Source organism: Apis laboriosa, unplaced genomic scaffold, assembly GCF_014066325.1.
Source record: "Apis laboriosa isolate Shangri-la unplaced genomic scaffold, ASM1406632v1 scaffold13_cov153, whole genome shotgun sequence".
NCBI classification, from domain to species: Eukaryota; Metazoa; Arthropoda; class Insecta; order Hymenoptera; family Apidae; genus Apis; species Apis laboriosa.
In genome coordinates, this window is record NW_025221370.1 from 4,098,329 (window position 1) to 4,119,047 (window position 20,719).

Here is a 20,719-nt window from a genome sequence, read left to right on the forward strand (position 1 = left end):
GCTAGTAAAAAAGAAAGAAAGAAAGAAAGAACAAGGGAAGCGCAAAATCCACCCCTTCGAGCGGCTCTTCGAGGGTGGCATGCTCGGTGCAGTTAATCAAAAAAAAAAAAAAAANAAAAAAAAAAAAAAAGAAAAAAAGGCGCGACTTTGTAGAGGAATGAACGTGCCACGGATCGAAGATCGCGGATTAAGAAATTCGAAGCTAGATTTTCACCCTTCGTTTGCGAGACTTAAAAATTCCATGCATAGCTTCCTTTTTTTCACATATCAATATATAATCATCGGCTGAGAAAAAAAGAATTCCTCCGGACTTTTCGATTAAAGTTTACTCGAAATCTTCCTTTTTATTCTTCGACTCTTCCATAACGTATCGAACGTATATACAATCATCGTATTTCATCTTTTAAAAAGAAGAAGAAGAAATTGGAAACAAACTCTCTCTCTTCCCTTCGTCTTAAAACTCTTAAATACACAATCCTCCCTTTTATATCCCCAATTCCTCCGGACTATCCTCTTCGACCAAGCGTTCGAAACTTGTCCACCGTGACTCGAAATCTCCCTTTTTATCCCCTTTTTATCCCCCGACTCTCCCATAACTTACAAGGATCGCGGCAGAGCAAACAGACCTGGATCCCAACTCGACGCCGGATAAAATTCCTCCCGATGTCTTATCTCGTCTAATTGTTTCGCTCGAGGAGATCCCTCAAAACGGGAAATGCCAGGCAAATTCCGCTTTTCCGCCCGAATCCTGGCGTGCCGTGAACAGTCGACAGATAAGAGGCAAAGGCTTCTCCTCTCTGTATCGATACGGATACGGAGAACGAGAGAGAGAGAGAGAGAGAAAGAGGGAAGGGTGGAGAAGCGTGAGGGTGAAGAGGGAGAGGCATGAGAAGGCGCCCTTTCATCCCTGGACGGGGATCGCGCGACGGGCACAGGTTTCCAATAAACGTGGAGATCTCGGCTTTGTGACTGCTGGAAGACAGATAAGGTATGTCGAGGAAGGGTCCTTAGCGAGGACTTTCGTCGAGAGTCGGCGCATATTAAATTGTTTGCCTCGCAATGTCGCCCTCTCCTCGGCTCGCCATCGCGATATTGGCAACCTGTTAATACACTTTGCGGAATTCTAAGGCGAGGAGGAGAAGAGGGTGTGTATCGATCGTGGCCAAGCTTTCGTTTTCCACGAGAAACTGGATTTGTATTTATTATAACGCCAGGTATCGCGAAGGGGATGAATGTTTCGATCGAACGTCGATGTATAAAAGTTGCGATAATTTTTAACGATCGAGGAATATGTGTCGAGCATTCTTTTGAATTCTCCGTGTCGAAGCCTAATATTACTGTGACCTTGAAAGAATGGTGATTCTCTCCACGTTCGCTTTAAGTAAAATTTGATGAAGATCGATACAGATGGAAGTCGAAGGATTATTGGCGAGAAAAGAATTATTTAAAGTTAGAGATTTAATAATAACATATTGTAAAGACACTTTTGACACGTAAGAAGAGATCTGCGTTAATTGGGATGAACATTGACAGTGATCCAAAGGATCATCCCTCCGTGAAACGTCGGTAATTACGTAAACGGGAAAGGCGACCCACGTCCACACGAAATCTCTCAGATTAAGGCCTCCTAATCTCGTTTTCCTCCCTTCTAATAAATTCATAACATCGATCGATCCGCAATATATCCCTTCCAGATTAATCCGGTTTATGGCATTTTAAAACTGATTAGGAATCGTTTTAACGTCGTCTCTCTGACCTGGAAACCTGGACATTGTCTGTCCATCTCCAATATCCAACAAAGTCGCTCGAACACGTATCCGATCACTTTTGAAATGATCGATCTTGGTGATTTATTGTCGCGTGATGGATCAGAATTTTATTTCATGAATGATATTATTCCGTGGTGAGTTTGTAGAATATTTCGTCGTCGGAGGGTTGGTTTCAAAGTTTGATATTTATAACAGGAATTTTTCGCCGTCCAACGCGTTTAATATAAGCCGGTGGGGTCAGAGATATTGAGGTTTGACGACGTTTACAAATCGCTGACGGTGAACGACGTGATGGTCGCTGTTTCGACCGAGGGATTCCCTGTTTCGCGGGATTACCACCGGGTTAACAGAGCACGCCACCACTTCGAGAATTAAATTAGATTCAACCCGATGGTATTTGTTGCGTTCAGATGCTCGACATTGAAGAATAAATATATATATATATGTATATATACAGCGTGAGAGTTGGTGAAATAGATGTCAAGGATTTTGCGTTTAAAAGTTTTTTTGATCCACGCGTTTGCGTTATAATTAATCGCCATTAAGGATTGTACATACATGTATAATTTTGCTGAAATTTATTCGTTGAGATTTTCTCATTTTTTTATTATTATTTGTTAAACACGAATAAAGAAAATGATTAAATACTTGGAAAAAAATATAATACTCGTATAGGAACGAATCTCTGGTTTGTACGATCAACAAACAATTGGAAACGAAATTTCAACTCCAATTCTTGTGCGCGCAAACGTACAAAAGATTCAATTTAAAAAAGTAAAGAAGCATAAAATTCCAAAGCGGAAACTTGTACGTCCATCGGAGAACGCAAGAAGATTCATCCGCGGGAGATTCAAAACCTTACTCCCTATCGAAAAAATTCCAAGCAAAAGAGAAGAGAAAAGGAGCAAATGGAAAGAGAACACGAGTAACGGCGGTTTTTCGAGCGCGTAAGAACTCTCGTGTCAGCTTGGTTTCCACGCTCGGCGCCGTGCGTATGCACGCGCGGCCCACGCAAGCGCGCAGTCGAAAATCCTCCTCGAGGGTTGGTGGAGTGAGTCAGACGCAACGAAGGGAGGCCGTTAATCGGCGATAGGCAGTCAGTCGGTCGGCAACCAGCGTGCCACACGGTCGTGTGTGCTCGTGTTTTCCTTCCTTCTTGTGTTTTCTCGTCGTCGCGTGGCTCGTACAAACATTTCCACGAAATAACAAAATATTTACGTTCACCTCGATTCTTTTCTCTCTGTTCCGATCTCACGGAAATTTTCATTACGCATGCGTACTTTTCATTATTTCGTACGTGAAATCTTGTGAAAGAAATATTCGACGAGTTTCAAATTTCAATCAAACTTTTGAACTTTAGAAATTTTATTTCCGTGAATTTTTAGAGATATCGAAGGAAATATTATTATTCTAAACTGTGATCCTTCGAACCAGCAGAAATTTTATGGACTTTCGATGAAAATATTCCAAGTTTCTGACTTTTGTATGGACCTTTGACAACCCCGGGAAGAGAAATATTTCCAAGTTGAGATTCTTCGTCGTGCTTGGAAATAATAGAAATTTTATCCCGTGTACTTTCGACAGGTCCATGAAAGAAAATATTTCGAGTTTCGTCGCGATCCTTTGAAATAACAAAAATTTCACTTCATGGACCTTTGACGACCCCGGTCTACATCGAGGGATGAAATTCTCGAACACCTTTCACTTCGATGTTCTCTAAGTTTCTCGACGTCAACGTAGTCTCGTAGTTTCGTCGAACTTGGACTATTCGCAGCTCGAAGCAAGAAGGTATTAGTGAATCGAAGAAGGATCGATTCGAGTTTGGAGCGACAGAAAGGGGTGGCTCTCGTGGTCGACCGCGGCGGCGAGGGAGTATCGATGTCCGTGTTCGAATGACGAGCACCGTCCACCGGGACATGACAGTGGACGAAGCATGTAACGGAAGTTGACAGGCGAACGGTCTGCGGAGACATGACCGAGAACAAGTTCAGCTGATGATACACAAGCAATTCTAACTTGGAAAGATCGTTGCCTTAGTCCCTCAAGGACACGTAATAAACCTCCAAGTTTTCAAGAATCCTCTCTACCTCTCGAGATCGTGATATATTTTTTGTATGTATTTTTTAAGCGCAAACGAACCCACCAAGAGATCCTCCAACCACCCGAAGCAACTCTCGTCTTCCATTAACTCGATCCACCATCACCATCACCACAGCTACCCTCCTCCCCCCCTAACAACCAAAAACGTACACGCGTGGAAAAGATCTCTCCTTCGAGAAACGATCTGCTGCCGAGCTGGAGAGAAAAATTACGTAAGCGATAGTTGGTCGAGGAGCGACACGAGGTTGGTCGATCGACCGGTTGCGTTGCAGCTGCAACGATTTCGAGACAGCTGCGAGGCGGCACCCCTAAGGGTGGCGGCGGGGATCGTGGATCGGTTGGGCGAGGATCGTCCGCGAAGGTGACAGGAGAAAGGGTTGCGGAAGTGGCGGAGGAGGCGAAGGAGGAGGCTGGGAGGGTGGAAACGGAGGAGGTGGAGGGTGGTGGATGTTGCGAGGAGAAGAGTGAAAGTAGTGTCATCCGTGGCGGCTTAAGGGCTGTTAAAAACGACGATCGGGAAGGTAATAACGAGGACACCGGTGTTACGAATTGTGTGAGTGGTGGTGGTGGTGGTAGTGGTGGTGGTGGTGGTGGTGGTGGGGTCTCGTGCAGGGGTGGCACGTTACGACTTCTAAGGGGACTGGTGGAGGGCCCGATAGGCAGGGTGGCCGCACGAGTGCACCGTTGGGGAACAGCAGGAGGGGTCAATCCCTCTGCACCCTCTGGACGGGAATGTCCCGGCGGAGAGGGCACCCCCCGTCGGAACGTCCTCGACGCCACGAAGAATCGCCGGCTGATGGGCGCCAACCTCACTAAGCAGAGCAGGGTGAGTTGTGCTCGAGAGGGGATGCCGCGTGGTGGTTGCTGGCCTTCTGCCTTTCGATCATCTGCCTTCTGGAGATCCGGTTTTGTTGTCTTGTATTCTTTTTTTTTTCCTTTTTCTTTTCTTTTTCTTTCGTTTTCTCGTTTGGGATGGAATAATGTAAGGAGGAGAAGGAGAAAGAATATTGTCGTGCCGTTTCTTCGTAACAATCCAAGTTCCTCCAATAATTTACAATTCATTCTTTACTCAAAGAAGATTACGTCTGTACCATTTTATATTACGTAGAGATTTAAATCCTACAAATTTTCCTCTCTTCTTGAATAAAATTCACTCCCGAATATTTCTTTCGTAGTACGAAAAAGAAAAAGATACGTTTCCGCCAGATTATCTTACGACTTCCTCCGCGATGACGTGAATTGCGTTTCGAGGGATGGGAATCGAGGGGTTTAAAAAAAGTTGCGGAAGTAAGAAAGTTGGGTAGGGATGGTTTTGCAACGGTTATGTCCTGAACTCGGCTGTATAGAACTTTCCACCCGATTGTCGTTTATAGCGCGAGACAAATATCCAAACAAGTTCAGCAGAAACTCTTGCCGGCGCACAGAACGAATGGTCCAGCTAGTTTTCGTGCTGCGAATGGAACGTTTCATTTCCTCGAGAAACTTTGAATGATAATTCGTTCGCTTCGTGAAAAGGATAATAATAGAATGAGTTATACATTCAGTTTTTGGTTTGTCTTGGAACGTCGTTGTTTACGCGAATGCGAAACTTTTGTGGAATAAATTTTAATTTAACGGTGCTTGATTAATTTCTGTAGTTTATAATTTGTGTGTACGAAACATGGTATAGGATTGAAAAATTCTATTTCACTTTTTCGCGCGAGTTTTTATCACTCATGAATATGTAATTATAAATATAGAGTTAAAAATATTATTCAAAGAAAATATTTTAATTTTACGTATTTCTATTTTTCTCTCCTGGAAGGGGAGAAGCTTTGAAATAGCAAACGTCACGATTACAAGCTAGAAATTTTTATATATTTTTCTTTAAAGAATAAACTCTTCTCTGCCCCGCGTGTACAGAATAACTTTGAATTAGCTCTCTTATTAAGCTCTCTTATCTCTTACTCGCGAGATTAAAAGGTTGTTCAAGTTAAACTTCCAGCGAGAAGAAGTAAATTATTTCTCCGCGAAAGAAAAACTCTTTCTCATCGAATTTCTTTAATCTTTTCTCCTCTCTTTTCCTCGTATAGGAACTACGAGGAAACGAAAACTATCAACATTTGATCCGCGCGTGTGCAAAGAATCGAGAGATGTTGTTCCAACTGTCGAACCTCTCGTCTTTGAATCTCTTTGGAAAGAGATACAACTCGAGATAATAATACTCGATCTTCCACAAAAAAAAAAAAAAATCTATCTCGCCAGTTTTTAAAGAAAACTATTATTCTACAATTTCATCGTTGTCGAGTCGGATGGATGATAAAAATACGTGGGTGGAGAGAAGAGGAGGGAGAGGAAGAAGAAAAAGGTAACGAGGAAATTCATGGGCCATTTAAGCTCTGCCGCAGGTATCACGCGCAGATATCTGCGCCCATGAGAGACACCCATTCACCAACCGTTTTCCGTGCCGATGAATGAAGCATTCATACTGCTCGTGCACGTTCGTAAAAGTCGGAGTTTACTTTGACGATTCGTATCAAGCCGCCTCCGCGTACACGCATGAATCGTTCCTCCTTTATGCGCCTCTTGTTTTTCGATCGAGATCGGAAAAAGAGGTCGATTCATTCCGAATATGCTAATTCTTTTCGAATTAAATTTTGTGAAATCATTGTATAATTATTAAGATTAAGTTTGTAGGAGAAAATTGAAGGTCATTTCATAAAAAAATTAGGAAATCTTCGACAAGAAATTGAACAGTTTCCAAAAGTATATATGTTGCATAAGAAAGATTGGAAAATTAAATATTATTCCATTCAGAAAGAATGTTGAATCGATCGAAACTTACGCGATATAAATTTACTTTGACAGCAAAATTTGCATAAAATATACTTGATCGATTTTAAATGGTTCAATTGTTAAATCAAAATTCAAAGAAATATTATTTTTTCCACAAGTTTCTCCACAATCCCAAGGATTCCTTCAACAATTACATTCTTCCATCAACGGAATATAAAATTTCTAAAATTTCTCCTCGCCAAAATACTGGAAACGAATGATTCGATGCGTATCGAAATGAATTACACATTCCATCACCGCCGACCAATTCCAGGATTTTGCACGAAGTTATTCACAGCGTTATCATCGTTAGCAACGCGATTCTCGATGCAACGACGCGTATCAGCCTCGGCGATAAATCTTGGCGAAAGTGGCCCTAAATAATACGATACGTGCAGCCACACGATACTCGACGAATTCGTGGAAAAATGTCGCTCGTTTCGTTAAATGAAAGGGAGCTTGAAGAGTTTCGTTCCCGCAAGTCACGATTTCTTTATCGTGGTTCGGTTAATTATCGGTTGTGATCGTGGAAAAATGGAAAATGTCAGTGAAGATACGAAAGAAATTTAATTATCGTTTAATTATCGATAGGGACGAGGAACAAATTTGCGTTTGGTCGTGAATTGTGGTGGAAACGTAGTCCCACGCCATTACCAATTCCTTTGATAACTTGAGGAAATTATTATACTGATGGATGGTTATTGTATGGTTGGAAACTTTTGTGGGATTTCGTGTGAAATTGCATATTAAGGTAAAGAGATGATGAGGAATTTGAGGAATCGTCAGTTTCAGAAATTTTCTTTCATGCTATAATACTGATGAAAACTGGATTCATTAATTCTGTGCAGCAGTTACTGCACGATGAAACTGAAAATATAGGAGTGCTATTCGAGATTCGTATGCAAATTATCCTTGTAATGATAATACGTATCGTTATATTATTCTTTGATTCATTTAATTTTCCGGCTCCCTTTTTATTTAATTTTATTCTATATTATTCATCGTCGACAATAGAAATATTATTTTCTTTCAAGAATATATTTCATTTTTACTCGATAAATAGTGAATCTTTCCATTCATGTTCAATTCTGAAAAAGATTTCAATCTCTGAAACATTATCTGATAACCGATTTCGATATGAAATCGAGAAAAAAAATGTCACAGACGATTTCCACTTAAAAACCTGGTGAAAAGATGCAGTGGTGTGGACACGAATTGCAAAAGCTCGGTGCGAAACTCCGAGCATGTATCAAAGCCGTGGCAAACACGCTCGCCACGGGGGTAACTGTGCAAACAGGATAATTAACACCGTTCGACCTCTGCATTACGGGTGCAACGAACGATTCTTGTGTACTTTTCCATGCGCGGATTTCGCGCCGTTGTTTGCGCCAACTTGCGATCGATCGATGCACTCTCGCGCGAAAATTCGCATTCAAGGTAACGATTCTTCGGGCGCGATTAAAGCGATTAATCGTTGGATCGTTGTGCACGAGTTTCATGTCTGTGATTATTAAAAAACCAATATATTTTATATATCAATTAATATTTAGCAAAGAATCAACGACGATAATCTTATAATTTTCGTTAAATTTCATTTATTTGAATATATGTATTGTTATGTTCCGTATATTTAATATCACGCGTGTTCCCTCTTCTGTTACGCTTTCAATATGTTAATTCTATAGAAAGGGAAGAGTCCTCCATCTGTTGTGAACTAGATACCAGACTTCCGCGAATATCAAACTCGTGTGAAAACGACGCTCGAACAACAAAACCTCGTTCGCTCTTTACGAATTAAATCCCTTTTTATAGATAATATTATACTATCGCCGTACTCTTAATATTTTTTAAATTACGTACAACATTGTGAAAAAAATACAAAAAATCCCAACGGGCCATCGTCTGCGTCGAAAGGCGCGAAGGAGGCTGCAAGATTTATCACGATTCCTCCATTGACGAGAGGATCACTGGCACGTGACCCAGCTATCAATCCCTCTCCTTCTTCGCCACCTACCTTTCCAACTTCCACTTTTCCTCTCGAAACGGACAGAAGTAGTCTCCCTCGACCGAGGAGAGAAGAGATCAGGGCGGAAAATCCGATCGTGGCCGAGAATTTGCTCATGCCCTGAATTATTCAACCAGCCAGCGAGCGAGCGCGATCATTGACGGCCTCATTAATAATTTGTCGCTCGATCAACGAGCCCTCTCGAAACGGGACCCCTTCTAAACTCAGGTTTCGGAGGTGCACTCGCAGCCTCTCTCCTCGCACGTGCCTCGAATGAAACGCACGCGTGCACGCGCGTCCGCGCTGAGTCATCGGGGACTTTGAACCGCCGAAAAACTGAGAATACTAATAAGGACGAGGAGGTGGATGGATGCGTCGCTGCGCACAACGGTTCGATCGTGAGCCGAGTGTGTCCTTTCGGATTAACGCTTTTTCGCCGCTCTGACGCTGCGCTCGAATGTTGATCGAAAGAAAAGAGGGGTTATTCTCTTTTGTGTTCAGATGCCACTACCGGAAAGTGGGTTTTTAAGCATTCTGCGGAAGTAGAATCGAATGAGGAAAATATAGAATTGGGGAAAATGGAAGGATCGTTCTATTGGATATTGAAATAAGGAACTCGATTTGGAATGTATCCAAATATGGAATTTCCAAAGTTTAATAGAGATGAATTGATAATTATTCCTCGATCGATTTGAAACAAAGATTCGAATATACTTTTCTCAAAATATATTCTCAAACCCGTTCCCTTCGAAGGAATTGCGCTCTTATCTTGCCAAAAGCTTTTCACTTCTGGAGGATTCAATCTCGCTTAAGAAGATATTCTCGACTCTCTGCCGATCGAATACAGAATTAAACGGCACTTCGCTTAAAGTCATCGCGATGGGAATAGGCGGTTGGTCCATTAAGCGGAGTCAGGTGAAAGGCGGTTCAGTCGGAGGGGTCGAAACGAGAGATATCGCGGAATACAATCTGGTAAAAGCCGAGTGACCACCGCGTGTGCGAGGCTTAAGGGATGCTCCCGCCCGGATTTATGGAGCCTTAAATCCCGGCCAACGTTCCTTTCCTCCTCCTCCTCCTCCTCCTCCTCCTTCGCCACTTCGCCATTCTTTTTCGGGGGTTGCCACACTCGTGATGCGATCTTGTCCTTTTTCATCACTAACTCGACCGCCACGCGGCCGACAAAGGAGCTAAAGTTCATCGAAGGTGACTTTTTCTTCGATGTTGCATACGTCTCGAAGAAGTCGCTGAATATTTCTATATAGAAATGCTTCTTTGCGTTCTGCAGCAAACGTTGCCGCTTATGTTATCCGTTTCCATTCGAAGATCAAAGAAGAAATACGCAACTCACTGATTTCGTTATCATCGAAATTAATGCCGTCTTAATAATAAATGAATACATGGAAGAGATATATTAACGAATAATAAGAATCTTTTGTAAATAGAAAATGTATATAGTTTTGGAAATTAACAAGTAGTTGCGAAAGATTACATAAAGTTCTTCGATATTACTTAAAGTTTACCACGTGGTTACTTCGTAATCGTTTTTCTCGAACGAGGATATAAGAGTTCCAAAGGCTTTCGTATATCGGTTTTACAGCTCGTGACGGTTCGACTGAGAGCCATTGTCGACTTTTCCATTCTTCTTTCGATGCTTTATTATCCCATTGAATAACGCGCGGTTATTATTTGTTACGATAAAAGGATGTTTGAACGAATATAAAAGATTTTTTCTCGGTATCGCCTGGTTGTTACGAAGTCACGTTGACGTAAGGACGAAGTAGAAATTAAGGAACACGATAGCTGAATCCGTGAGGGGAGGGAAGAATACTTTAACGTATTCTAAAAGGAATTGCTTACACAACGGGTAAGGTGGGCACGTCGATCGATAACCGCACGTGAATTTCATTCGGGACACGTGTGTCGCGTGAAAAATTTACGTTCCTAACGAGATTCACCGGTGACGCATCTCAATGACGTATCGAAAGGATTCGCCTTATACGATTGATAAATTTTTCGATTTTCATATTTATTTGTTTCTTATATATTTTTAATTTTCTTGCAATAACGATTCATAATTTACCCAAAGATGATAATTCACGTAGATCTAATTCTTCTTTCAACCTGTGAACGCAATCAATCATTTATATCTACCCTACGTTCCCTTACTGTATCATCAATCACAAAGGAATTATTCCTCGTGTTCATCCATTCTTCTCTATCCTTAATATATCGTATAACACGATACGATATTGTACAAGCTTATTAGAAAATTGAACTTATATCTTGTCTGTTTTTCATTTAAAAACGAACTCGAACAATTTCTTCAGCTCTACGACAAAACACGATCCTAAACAATCTGTATGAGAAATAGCAATAGCATCTGGGTAACAAGAAAAAGGCGAATCCTCTGAAGAAAACCACCAGGAAGCTTTAACAAACGAAGCAACGAAGAATTCCAAGAGAAATTGAAACGTCGGGGAGGAATCTCGATGCTCTGGGTTTACGATCATCAAACCTTGAGCCGCGATACGAACAAATTCACTTTCCAACTCCGATTTATCATGGACGTCGTTAAATCGGGGCCCACATATCGAGTTAAATCGCGCGAAATACCGCTTTCGGCGCATTGGCCGTGCGCAATTATTGATAGAGCAACGGCCGGTGGCGTAGGCCGCTTTCACAATCGAAAGGGTGCAATCAATGTGCCGTGCAACGATTTAAATTCATGAATAATTCCAGCCGAAGATCGACGAGGTTTCCTCTCTCTCTCTCTCTCTCCTTTTCCGCCTATTTTTCTCCTTTATTCGCCGTCCTCTTCCATCTCGCGTCCCTCTCTCTCGATTTAATCAGAGAAAATCCCTTACGCGAATGCCTCCTTTCGATCTTGGAACGAAGGTCGCCTGATGAAATTTCGAGACGTTCGCGTGAGTTTCAATTTTGGAGTTGGACAATTTCGCGATACGATCGGGGAGAACGATCGATCTGTCTGTGAAAAAGAGAGGGAATCGAGGTCGTTACGATAAAGTTATCATCGGTATTATGATGTATGGGGTTTTTTTTTTGAAAATGAGATTACCATTTAATGTTATAATTCGTCTTTTTTCTTTTTTCTTTTCCCTCGTCTAACTTATTCTTTTGTCGAATTTTTTTTTAGATTATCCAAATTCAAAAGTTTGAATACACCACGTTTTATTTTATATTTTATACCGGTTCACGTTCCAACAAATCCGTATTAAAAATACTATTTGAAAAAGTACGATTAATCCGAAAGACCAATTTACTTTCACTCTTCCATATGATTCGACCGAAATTAATTCTAGCACGAAATCCTCTGTAACGAACGAACGTCCTCCACCGAAATGAATCGCGTAAACAATTCTCGTTCGATTTGCATTTCCTCTCTGCCTGTGTTGCTTTCCCACACTCGAAATAGCCAAAAACTTGGCAAGAAATCGGATGGACGAGCCCCGAACGAACGCAAAACGGGGTATAATAAGGTTGTCCTGGCAGGAAGATGATCGTAAATAGGAAAGTGGGCGAGCTTTTCCACGTTTTATTCTCCCGTTTATTCCCTGTTTTCCTTTTATTCGATTCATTACAGCGGAGATGCGACGATAAATCCGCTCGTTCGAAAAAGCGCATAAAAATAAAATTCTCTCTCTGCGGGTTCAAGGGGTGGAAGAAGAAACGGCATTGAAAATTATCACGGGCGAGGGGAGCGTTCGTTCTGATTCGTTTGAACATATGTAGAGAAGATATTATGCCCGTTTCGGTGGGAAGATCAATGGATGTCGAGGAGAAATAAATTTGCACATGAATAAGACGCGCTCTTGATGACCGCTATGGAGGGCAGTGGAACGGTTTCTCTGAACGATGCAGAAGGAGAACTGATTTTGTTAAATGGTGGGGATGATGAGAAAGAAACATGTGTTTCTGTTAACCGAGCAGATGTAATAGATTTTTTTACATGTTGAAATTAAAAAGATGCGAATAACCTATCGTTGTTGGATACGTTTTTGGTACGATTGAATTTAGCAAAAATGCGATCAAAGATAGTACTTTCTAACTTTATTTCGATCTACAAGGAAATGTTAATTTGCTTGTTACAGAGAGAGGCTACGCAACGAGATGTGGAACGCGAACGACGACAACGAATGGAGGCCGAAGCTCGGGTGCGCGAGGCTACGGCTGAAGCTGAAAGAGCACGCTCCAGGGTTCATCATCTTCAGAGAGAACTGGCCAGGTAAGATTCGATCTATATTCTATTTATATAAATTAGACAGGATCTGGCCCGATTGTAATTTAAATATTTGACACATTAGATTTAAAAGCAAACATATAAAAATAAAAATAATATATTTCCTCTTTGGAAATCTAGTTAGAATGAATAAAAAAATTCGCTGGAGTATCGACTTCTTTTTTTGTTGTTGTTGTTTTTCCCATGCGCATCGTTTGCACAACGCGTTTCCATTTAATTAAAATACATCGAAACAATAGAACAAAAAAAAAAAAATGTTGTTCGACCAGTGGAATGGAAAAAAATATGTACGTACATGAAATACATACCGGTCTAGTTGAGCTCGAAAGGAATACGTGCTTTTAATTATTTATTTTTTATCGATTTCAAGTGAATTGACTTTCGAAATTAATTATCTCGAAAATTCCGTCTAAACAAGAACAAAAATTTTCATAAAATATTCCTTTACACTCAAGATACACGTCTTCGCGTCTCCCAACATTTCTTACGTATACCTTTTATTACAGATTTTTTTATCGCACGCGTAATTACACATATAACTCCCTCATCGATCGATTTCCTCCACTATAAGTGTATACCGTTTTTTTGCACCATCCTGGTAAATCAAGGTCTCCCAAGGTGACCCAAGAAAACGCTTTGCAAACAAAAGATCCGTCCACCATTTCCATCGATGGACAGGAAAAGAGAAATCAGGCCTGTAAATCGATGCGGTTGGCAAACATCCGGTAATAATTCGAGACGGCGCGCTTGTCCGACATCGATCTCTCCTTCCTTTGCCTTCCTCTCCACCCCACGTCATCCAACGCTCTCTCTCTCTCTCTCTCTCTCTCTCTCTCTCTCTCTCTCTCTCTCGCACACTGGCCGTGAAAATCGTCTATTTCATCGCAGACACGCCGCTTTATTCCCCGGCAAAAGTATCAACCTCTCGATATAACGTTATAAATAATGAAACCGCGTTTCCCACGCAATAACTAGCGGATTTCATGGTAAATCATCGGCATTGGCGTATCTCCAATAACCTATCTCGGCCATCCACCCGCCTCGATGTATTATCGCGGGGTTGTATCGAGATTACTAGTTTTCAGCCTGAATCGGTATAGTACAGTGGTACGGCGAGCTTGAATCGATTCGACGGTGAACGTTTTACGTACCCTTGGTTTTGAACACCGGATGCAACCGATAGGTGTGTTCACCGTGTTGCGTGGGATTAGCGGGAGGCGCCTGCGTTTGATGGCAGGTTTGCGGAGATTCGAGTGTTTGCGCGATTCATCATCCGTTGGATCGTGTGGAATGTTTTGGGGATCGTTCTGAACGATACGAAAATATCGGGAGAAACGAAATATATTATTCCTTTATTTTAATTAATTGGAGGCGAATTAATATTTGAAAAGGGACGACGATCTCCCGAATTTTTTTGAGAAAGTATCCAAACATAAGGGATTATATCTTATATCTTCTCTCTTATGTGTTGAACTTTTATCTATATGGGAATATCTCGCTGTCGGAAATGATATGGATCGGAAGTATCGTACGTCGCATCGAAGTATCGGAAATTGAAAACGTGCAACGTTAAATCGTAAGAAGAAGAAAGACCTTTCTCGAAGGATCACGTCCATTGTAAACTCTCTATAGATTTATACTACACATATAAATGTTTGATCGTACAAGAAAAGAAAAGGATTCCATTATCGAACAATTTTATATAATTCCTCATTCACTTTACTGTTAATCGAATCGTTGAACGATTATAACGGCTCCTATCTTCTTGTCTTTCCTTTTATCCATATACTAACTCCGGTGTTAAGGAACGGATTAAAACGATCCATTAACAAATCTTATCGACTCGTTATTTCATCCTGACAGAGTGCACGAGAGTAGTATGATGTAATAACGATCGACCAGTAATTCATAGTCCCCCTCTCGATACACGGATTCCGGAAATCGATTTCTTCGCTTCCCTTCTTCGAGTGGAAGAGTTAACTTGCTCGCGTGTTTTAAACTGCTCGAGTAGAGAAAAATTGGAAAACGAGAAAGATTCGAGGTCGTCGGGTGTTAATCGAAATTCGTAATTCCGTTGATGATTACGCAGTCGCGATTGCACTGATTCGGGAGAATCGTATAAATTGCATAATTATACGCGACTCATTAGTCATGTCCAATTACACAGAGCAAGCGTTAAATAGGGTATTAAGTGCGGTGTGTGCAAAATGCGAACGTTAAAGCCCGCCTCTTTCGTAAATGGATAAAATTTCATTCCTGCGCCCCGATCGTATCCGGGCAATCGGGAGACCGTGGAGAGGGGGTGGTATTGAATTCGAAAATTTTCATCGATACGGTTGTCTGCGTGCCATGGAAACCGGAGATATTTCGATAATCAGAAAACGGTACGCGTATAGATTCTTTTCCGTCATTTATCTATCCTAACTTTTTTTTTTCAATTATATTTTCCAAAAGAATAATAAAAATAATAGGTGTTTCAAAGTGTGTTTTAAATTTAAATTTTATTCGATTTATATTTCGTGTTTAATCTAGTGATCACGTTGAATCGATTAATAATTTTCTCGCAATTCATCGCTGCGTCCTACAAAAAAAGGAATAGCAAAAGTGTTTTTCCAGAAAGACGATTCAAGCATCCCGTCAAATAATTTTATCGCGTTCCCCCTCATAGGAAAAAGAAAAAGAAAAAAGAACGGGAAGTATCTTCGAGCAAATTCTCACCCCCTTATTTCCCAGCCGCATCGCATTTACGGCAACAATACCTACTAAAAGTAGCAAACAGCGATTCTTGGCTGGCTTCTCTCGCGTTATGCGAGACGATAAAAACTGTGTGGAGGCTGTGCCCGGTGCGTGTATCGAAGCCAGCCAAGCGGACGCGAGAGAGAGAAAGAGAGAGAATATACGTTAAAGCGGAGCCACCCCTCGCGTCGAACGCATCTCCGGAGCAGCAGGGTCGTGGAAGGAGGGGTTGCTCGTGGCATTTTGCCACGAGAAAACGAGAACGAGCAGCGAGCCATTGTGCGTGCTCGAAAGCGGCGATGCGCTTCTCGCGCGCGTTGCACCGATGCAGAATGCACCGCGTAGCATTCTGGATATGCCTTTTGCAGAGTGAGTGTCGTGGATTACGATGGATCGTTACGGTATGTGCACAGGGAGGAACGTTGTCGAGGAAAGTGGCAGAGGAAAAAAATTGGTTCGATTGATCAAGTTAATTCGATTTTTTATTTATAGATCGCTCGAGACATTTTCGAATATTACGATAGTATTCTTTAGATTTGACAAATTTCTTGTAAATATTTATATGTGGAAAAAGAAAGGATCGTTTCAATGGACAAAAGATGTACATCGCGTGTATCATTTGTCGATGCTATGCGTTTGATCCTGACAATGAGGATAAAATTAAAAATGAAGAGATCTAGTAATTCTTTCAATCCAATGGAAAATTGAAGAGATTTCAGACGATATTTAAAGAAAAACGTTGATTTCTCTGCTGATAATTCTCGTAACATAACGCAAAAAGATGTTGGATACAGGGAAATAAGAATGAATTTGAAGACGTTCTAGATGAAATTTCGTTGATAAGAAATGTATCCCGCGTTTCCTCTGGAATATAAGCCTGTCTCCTTTACGATTTCTGCGAGATGCCATCCCCCCAAAACCGGTGAAACGAATTTTTATCGCGAACCCCATTTGGCACCGGTATCTCTCGTATTCCCCCGCAGCCAATAGCCCCGAAAAATCTGGATGTCTACGCATTAGATGTACTGCAAGTTTGAATTTTATCAAGAAACTTCTTGGCTCTTCGCCGGACGGTTGAACGTATCGATTGGATCGTTTGCAAACTCTTACCATTTTTTTCAAGGCAAAAGTATTATATTTCGTTATATTCTTTTCATCGTTGTATCGAGTACAACGTTATTCGAAGAAAAAAAAAAATTAACTCCAAACACCGAATCAGTATAATGTAGGATGAAAAGAAAGAAGGGAGAAGCTCGTCTACTCGGGAATATTCATGAAATCCATTTCCATCTGACGGCATGCCGAATGAATCTGATCCAAGTCCGAGGAGTACGCCTCGGGGATGACAGGCGTGCAACTATTAGCTAAAACTTTGCCGGAGAACGATATTCGGCGGGGAATTAGCGAAACACTTAACAAACATGAAAGCATTTAGCAACGAGGCTCGAAAGCAACGATACCTACCTACAGCAAGGAGATGCCTAATAGAGTCTCGTTAAAATGCAGTTCTCAACTTGGAGAACAGTCTGGCCGAACTTGAAATTACTTGGGAATCGCCCAGACCGAATTCTCCCCGAGGATATCTCTCGTTCCTTCGTATGGAAATCTTGTTTGTACATACCATTAAAATTTTTCTATCTTTTACAGAATTTAACGCGATAAATATATTTGACAGTTCGATCGTGAACAATTTTTCTGGAACTCTCGCGGATCTCGAAATGTGTTCAGAGATATTTTACCAAATTTTGAGGATCTTGAAGAATTTAGGAGTTCAAAGTTCCATAGAGATCCTTGAAATATTCGGCATTCCTTGGATCCTTCTTAACTTTGCTATTTACACAATTGCTTTTTACGTCGAGATCTCGAAATTATATCTCGTAAATAAAAAATTTGTTTCGAATGGAAAATTTTGTCATTCCGTATTTCTTCGTCGTTCGATGTATGTTAATAAACCATAGAAAGTAAATTCACTTAGGGAGATATCGGTGGGGAATCGCAAAGTGGAGGATCTATCATGATCAATCGCGTCTGGTATCCGCTGGAAAGTCGATAACAGCCGTGCACACCACGGTTATATCTGCCACGCTAGCGACGGAAATGACAGTCTACAGACAGCAATAACGACGCCACCCTTTCGAGGCCCCCCTCATCCCCTTCGCGTCTCAATTCATCCCAGCATCATCCCGATAGGACGTCGTGTCCGATAAATCCATGCTGTTTTATTGCGTCTTTAAACCAAATTACACCCCCTACCGTGTACATTTCGTTGCGGCGAAACGTTCCATCTGCGTCTGCTGCCTGCACGCACTCTATAATTTCACACGCGTTCCTTAAGAGAGGAGATTCCATCTTAAATTATCTTCCAAACGTTAAGTATATTTCTTCGGTTAAATACGTAATCATAAGAACGAATAAAATGATTTTTTTTATTTTCATGAGATTTCTTAATTCAAATCAACAATTTAGAATACGACATTTTTCTCTATTTTTTTTACAGTTCCAAATTAACGAAAATTTACTAATTTTTTATTATCCAAAAAATAAAGTAGTTATGTATTAAATACTTGGTTTCTTGGTCAGACTTATTAAATTATAAAGCAAGGGTGGTTGAGAAATTTGTGGAAATTGATAAAAGAGAGCTAAAAATCTTCGAAACGAAATGTATAAGTACTAATTCTTCGCGCTGCACGTTCCAGGAAGAAAGGGAACGAGCGTCGGCTCACGCATCCGCGTAACACGCAAACAGAATGCGTGTACATACAGCGGGTGGACATTTTTTGTTTTCGAGAATGTAAAAGCGACATGATGCATTACAACCGGCCGGATATACCGACGGACGGTTTTCTGTCCTGAATGAATAATCACGTTGGTTAACGTGACACGTTCGCCCATCGCCTGTACGCGTTTCCTTCGTGTTCGAATCACGACTTTTCATCGACCGAAAGATATACTTTCTTCTCCTCCTCTTCTCCTTTCTCCAGTTACGTATAGATTTTTATTACTGACGAACGAAGCGAGGTACATTGCGTGTTTCGTGATTTTTTAAGACCGAGATCGATGTAGGAAAATTATTGAATTTCTTTTTGGAACATAATTAAAAATTTTCTATCTCGATCGCACACACAGTTCGGTTATCGTTTTCACGAATTCTGACCGCTACTCTGCTCGCGATAATTATTCTCTTAATTAATCACGAATTAAATAATAGATTAACCGGACCTGTGTTCGCGAAATTAACTAACCATCGCGGTAAACGAACGCGCGGACAAGCGAATTTAATTGATACATTCGATCCGTGTTAATTATTAATACCGCTCGAATAAGTTGAAGCGCGTGGGTAATTTGATAACGGTCAGAAATTTTGATCGATACGCGTACGATTTGGAGATGAATAAACGATAAATAGAAGATATCCGATTTCGTGGAATTTTTGGAAAACGTGAGAGTAATTAATTAATTGCTCTGGAAAGACATCGAATATATATTTGCACGAATAAATTGACCAAATGTACATAGACGTGTTGTTCCATTTCTAATCTGGAATATCGTCTCGGTCTATGCGATAATTTCCGCGTACAAATTATTTTAAACCCTCGAATTAATCTCGAAAGGTTATTTCGTAAACGTGACTCAAGACACTCTTGGTTCCTCTTATTAAAAAACGCGAATTGGACGTAATAAATGGCGTGCAAAGTGTTACCACAAAGAGAGGAAGAAGGGAATAATCGCGACCCGTGAATCAACGTGATAATTAATTCCAGCAATTTCTCTCGTAAGTACGCAAACCGTGTGCACGGTAGCAATTTATGAACGGCGTGCACGAAATGTCATCGCGTGCTGTGCCACACAAGAGGGATGAAAGAGTCGTGTGTGCACCATCTTTCGATCTTCGTTTTAACTTGGCATTAACGCGTTAACATCCATCCTGTCCAACGATTTATCGAACGAAAAGAATTAATTAATTGATTCGATGAACGAGAGAATTTCCCTTGCCGTCGAGTCAGGATGGGATTGAAAACGAAAGCGAGATTTATTTATCGCAGAATTATACAAATATGATTATACAATGATGGAACAATAAAAAATTATAATTGCACGAAGTTAAGGAGGAATTAAGTTGGAATAGATTCTAAAAACTATAGCTATAAACATTTATCAAGAAACTAAGAGAAATGTGTAACGTAATTATTTATTTTTTCATTAACATATATTCTTATCTTACAGATGTTTAACAAAATTCGAGATAAACCTGGCTCCTTCGATTAATTCTTGTTCGCTCGAGCCAAATCCGCGAGATAACTCAGCCCCCTGCAACAGCTGTGGATCTTGGTGGTTTTAAATGCACCCACCACGAACGATTTTTCTTCTCGCTCGTTTCGAGCCCTCGCCTCTTTCTCTCTCGCTTTCATCCCCGACAGGATGCTTCCGCTCCTTTTTCCCTCGTGCTCGTTTTTCATCTCGTCTCCACGCGCGCTCTTTAGTCGCCTCTCTTTGCCTCCACGCTCTGTCTGTCCTCTGAATCGTTCGTCGCTTTAACCGTTCTTCCTCCACCTTTGTTTTTCTCCCTTCTCTCGCCTCTTCTCGCTTTCTTTTCCATGCTTTTTAACTTCCCCCTTTTCACTCCTGTTTGCCTACTCCGTCTTTTTTTTTCTTTCTTTCTCACGCTGGATTACTCCTTTCGACCACTTCATTACAGAGGTGTTTCCTCTTTCTCCTCTCGTTAATTCGTTTCCCGTCTTTGAATAATTCTTTCTTATCTCTTTTCTTCGAAATCCAATACACATATATTTGTTCACGAGATAGAGATTCTTCCATTTAGGCTAATTTTTAATTACCGTTCGTAACATTGGAAGAAATTCTCAGAGAAATCTTTCCTCTCGCTTTTCATCTTCCTCCTCCTCCTCCTCCTCCTCCTCGTCGATTTTCATTCTACTTCTTTCTCCTCCCTGCCCTTTTCCACGTATCACTCTCCACATTCTTCCAGCACACTCCACCATTCTTCGTCCCTTTCGTCCTCGAGAACGGCACCCTCTCAGC

At 41.1% G+C, this 20,719-nt stretch overlaps 1 protein-coding gene across 9 annotated transcripts in view; it reads left to right on the plus strand.

Annotated features, from left to right (window-relative positions):
- LOC122720926 overlaps positions 1–20,719 on the plus strand; it is a 271,751-nt gene that overhangs the window by 227,459 nt on the left and 23,573 nt on the right. For 8 of the 9 annotated variants that reach the window (XR_006347832.1, XR_006347833.1, XM_043948027.1 and 5 more), the window contains one exon: positions 12,798–12,931. Coding sequence is in view for 7 of the 9 variants with exons in the window: in XM_043948027.1 (XP_043803962.1) it covers positions 12,798–12,931 (134 nt within the window). In the remaining 2 variants the exon portion in view is untranslated. Of the gene's footprint in view, positions 1–4,376; positions 4,696–12,797; positions 12,932–20,719 lie in introns of those variants that run through there. The other variant, XM_043948031.1, reaches the window with a different exon arrangement.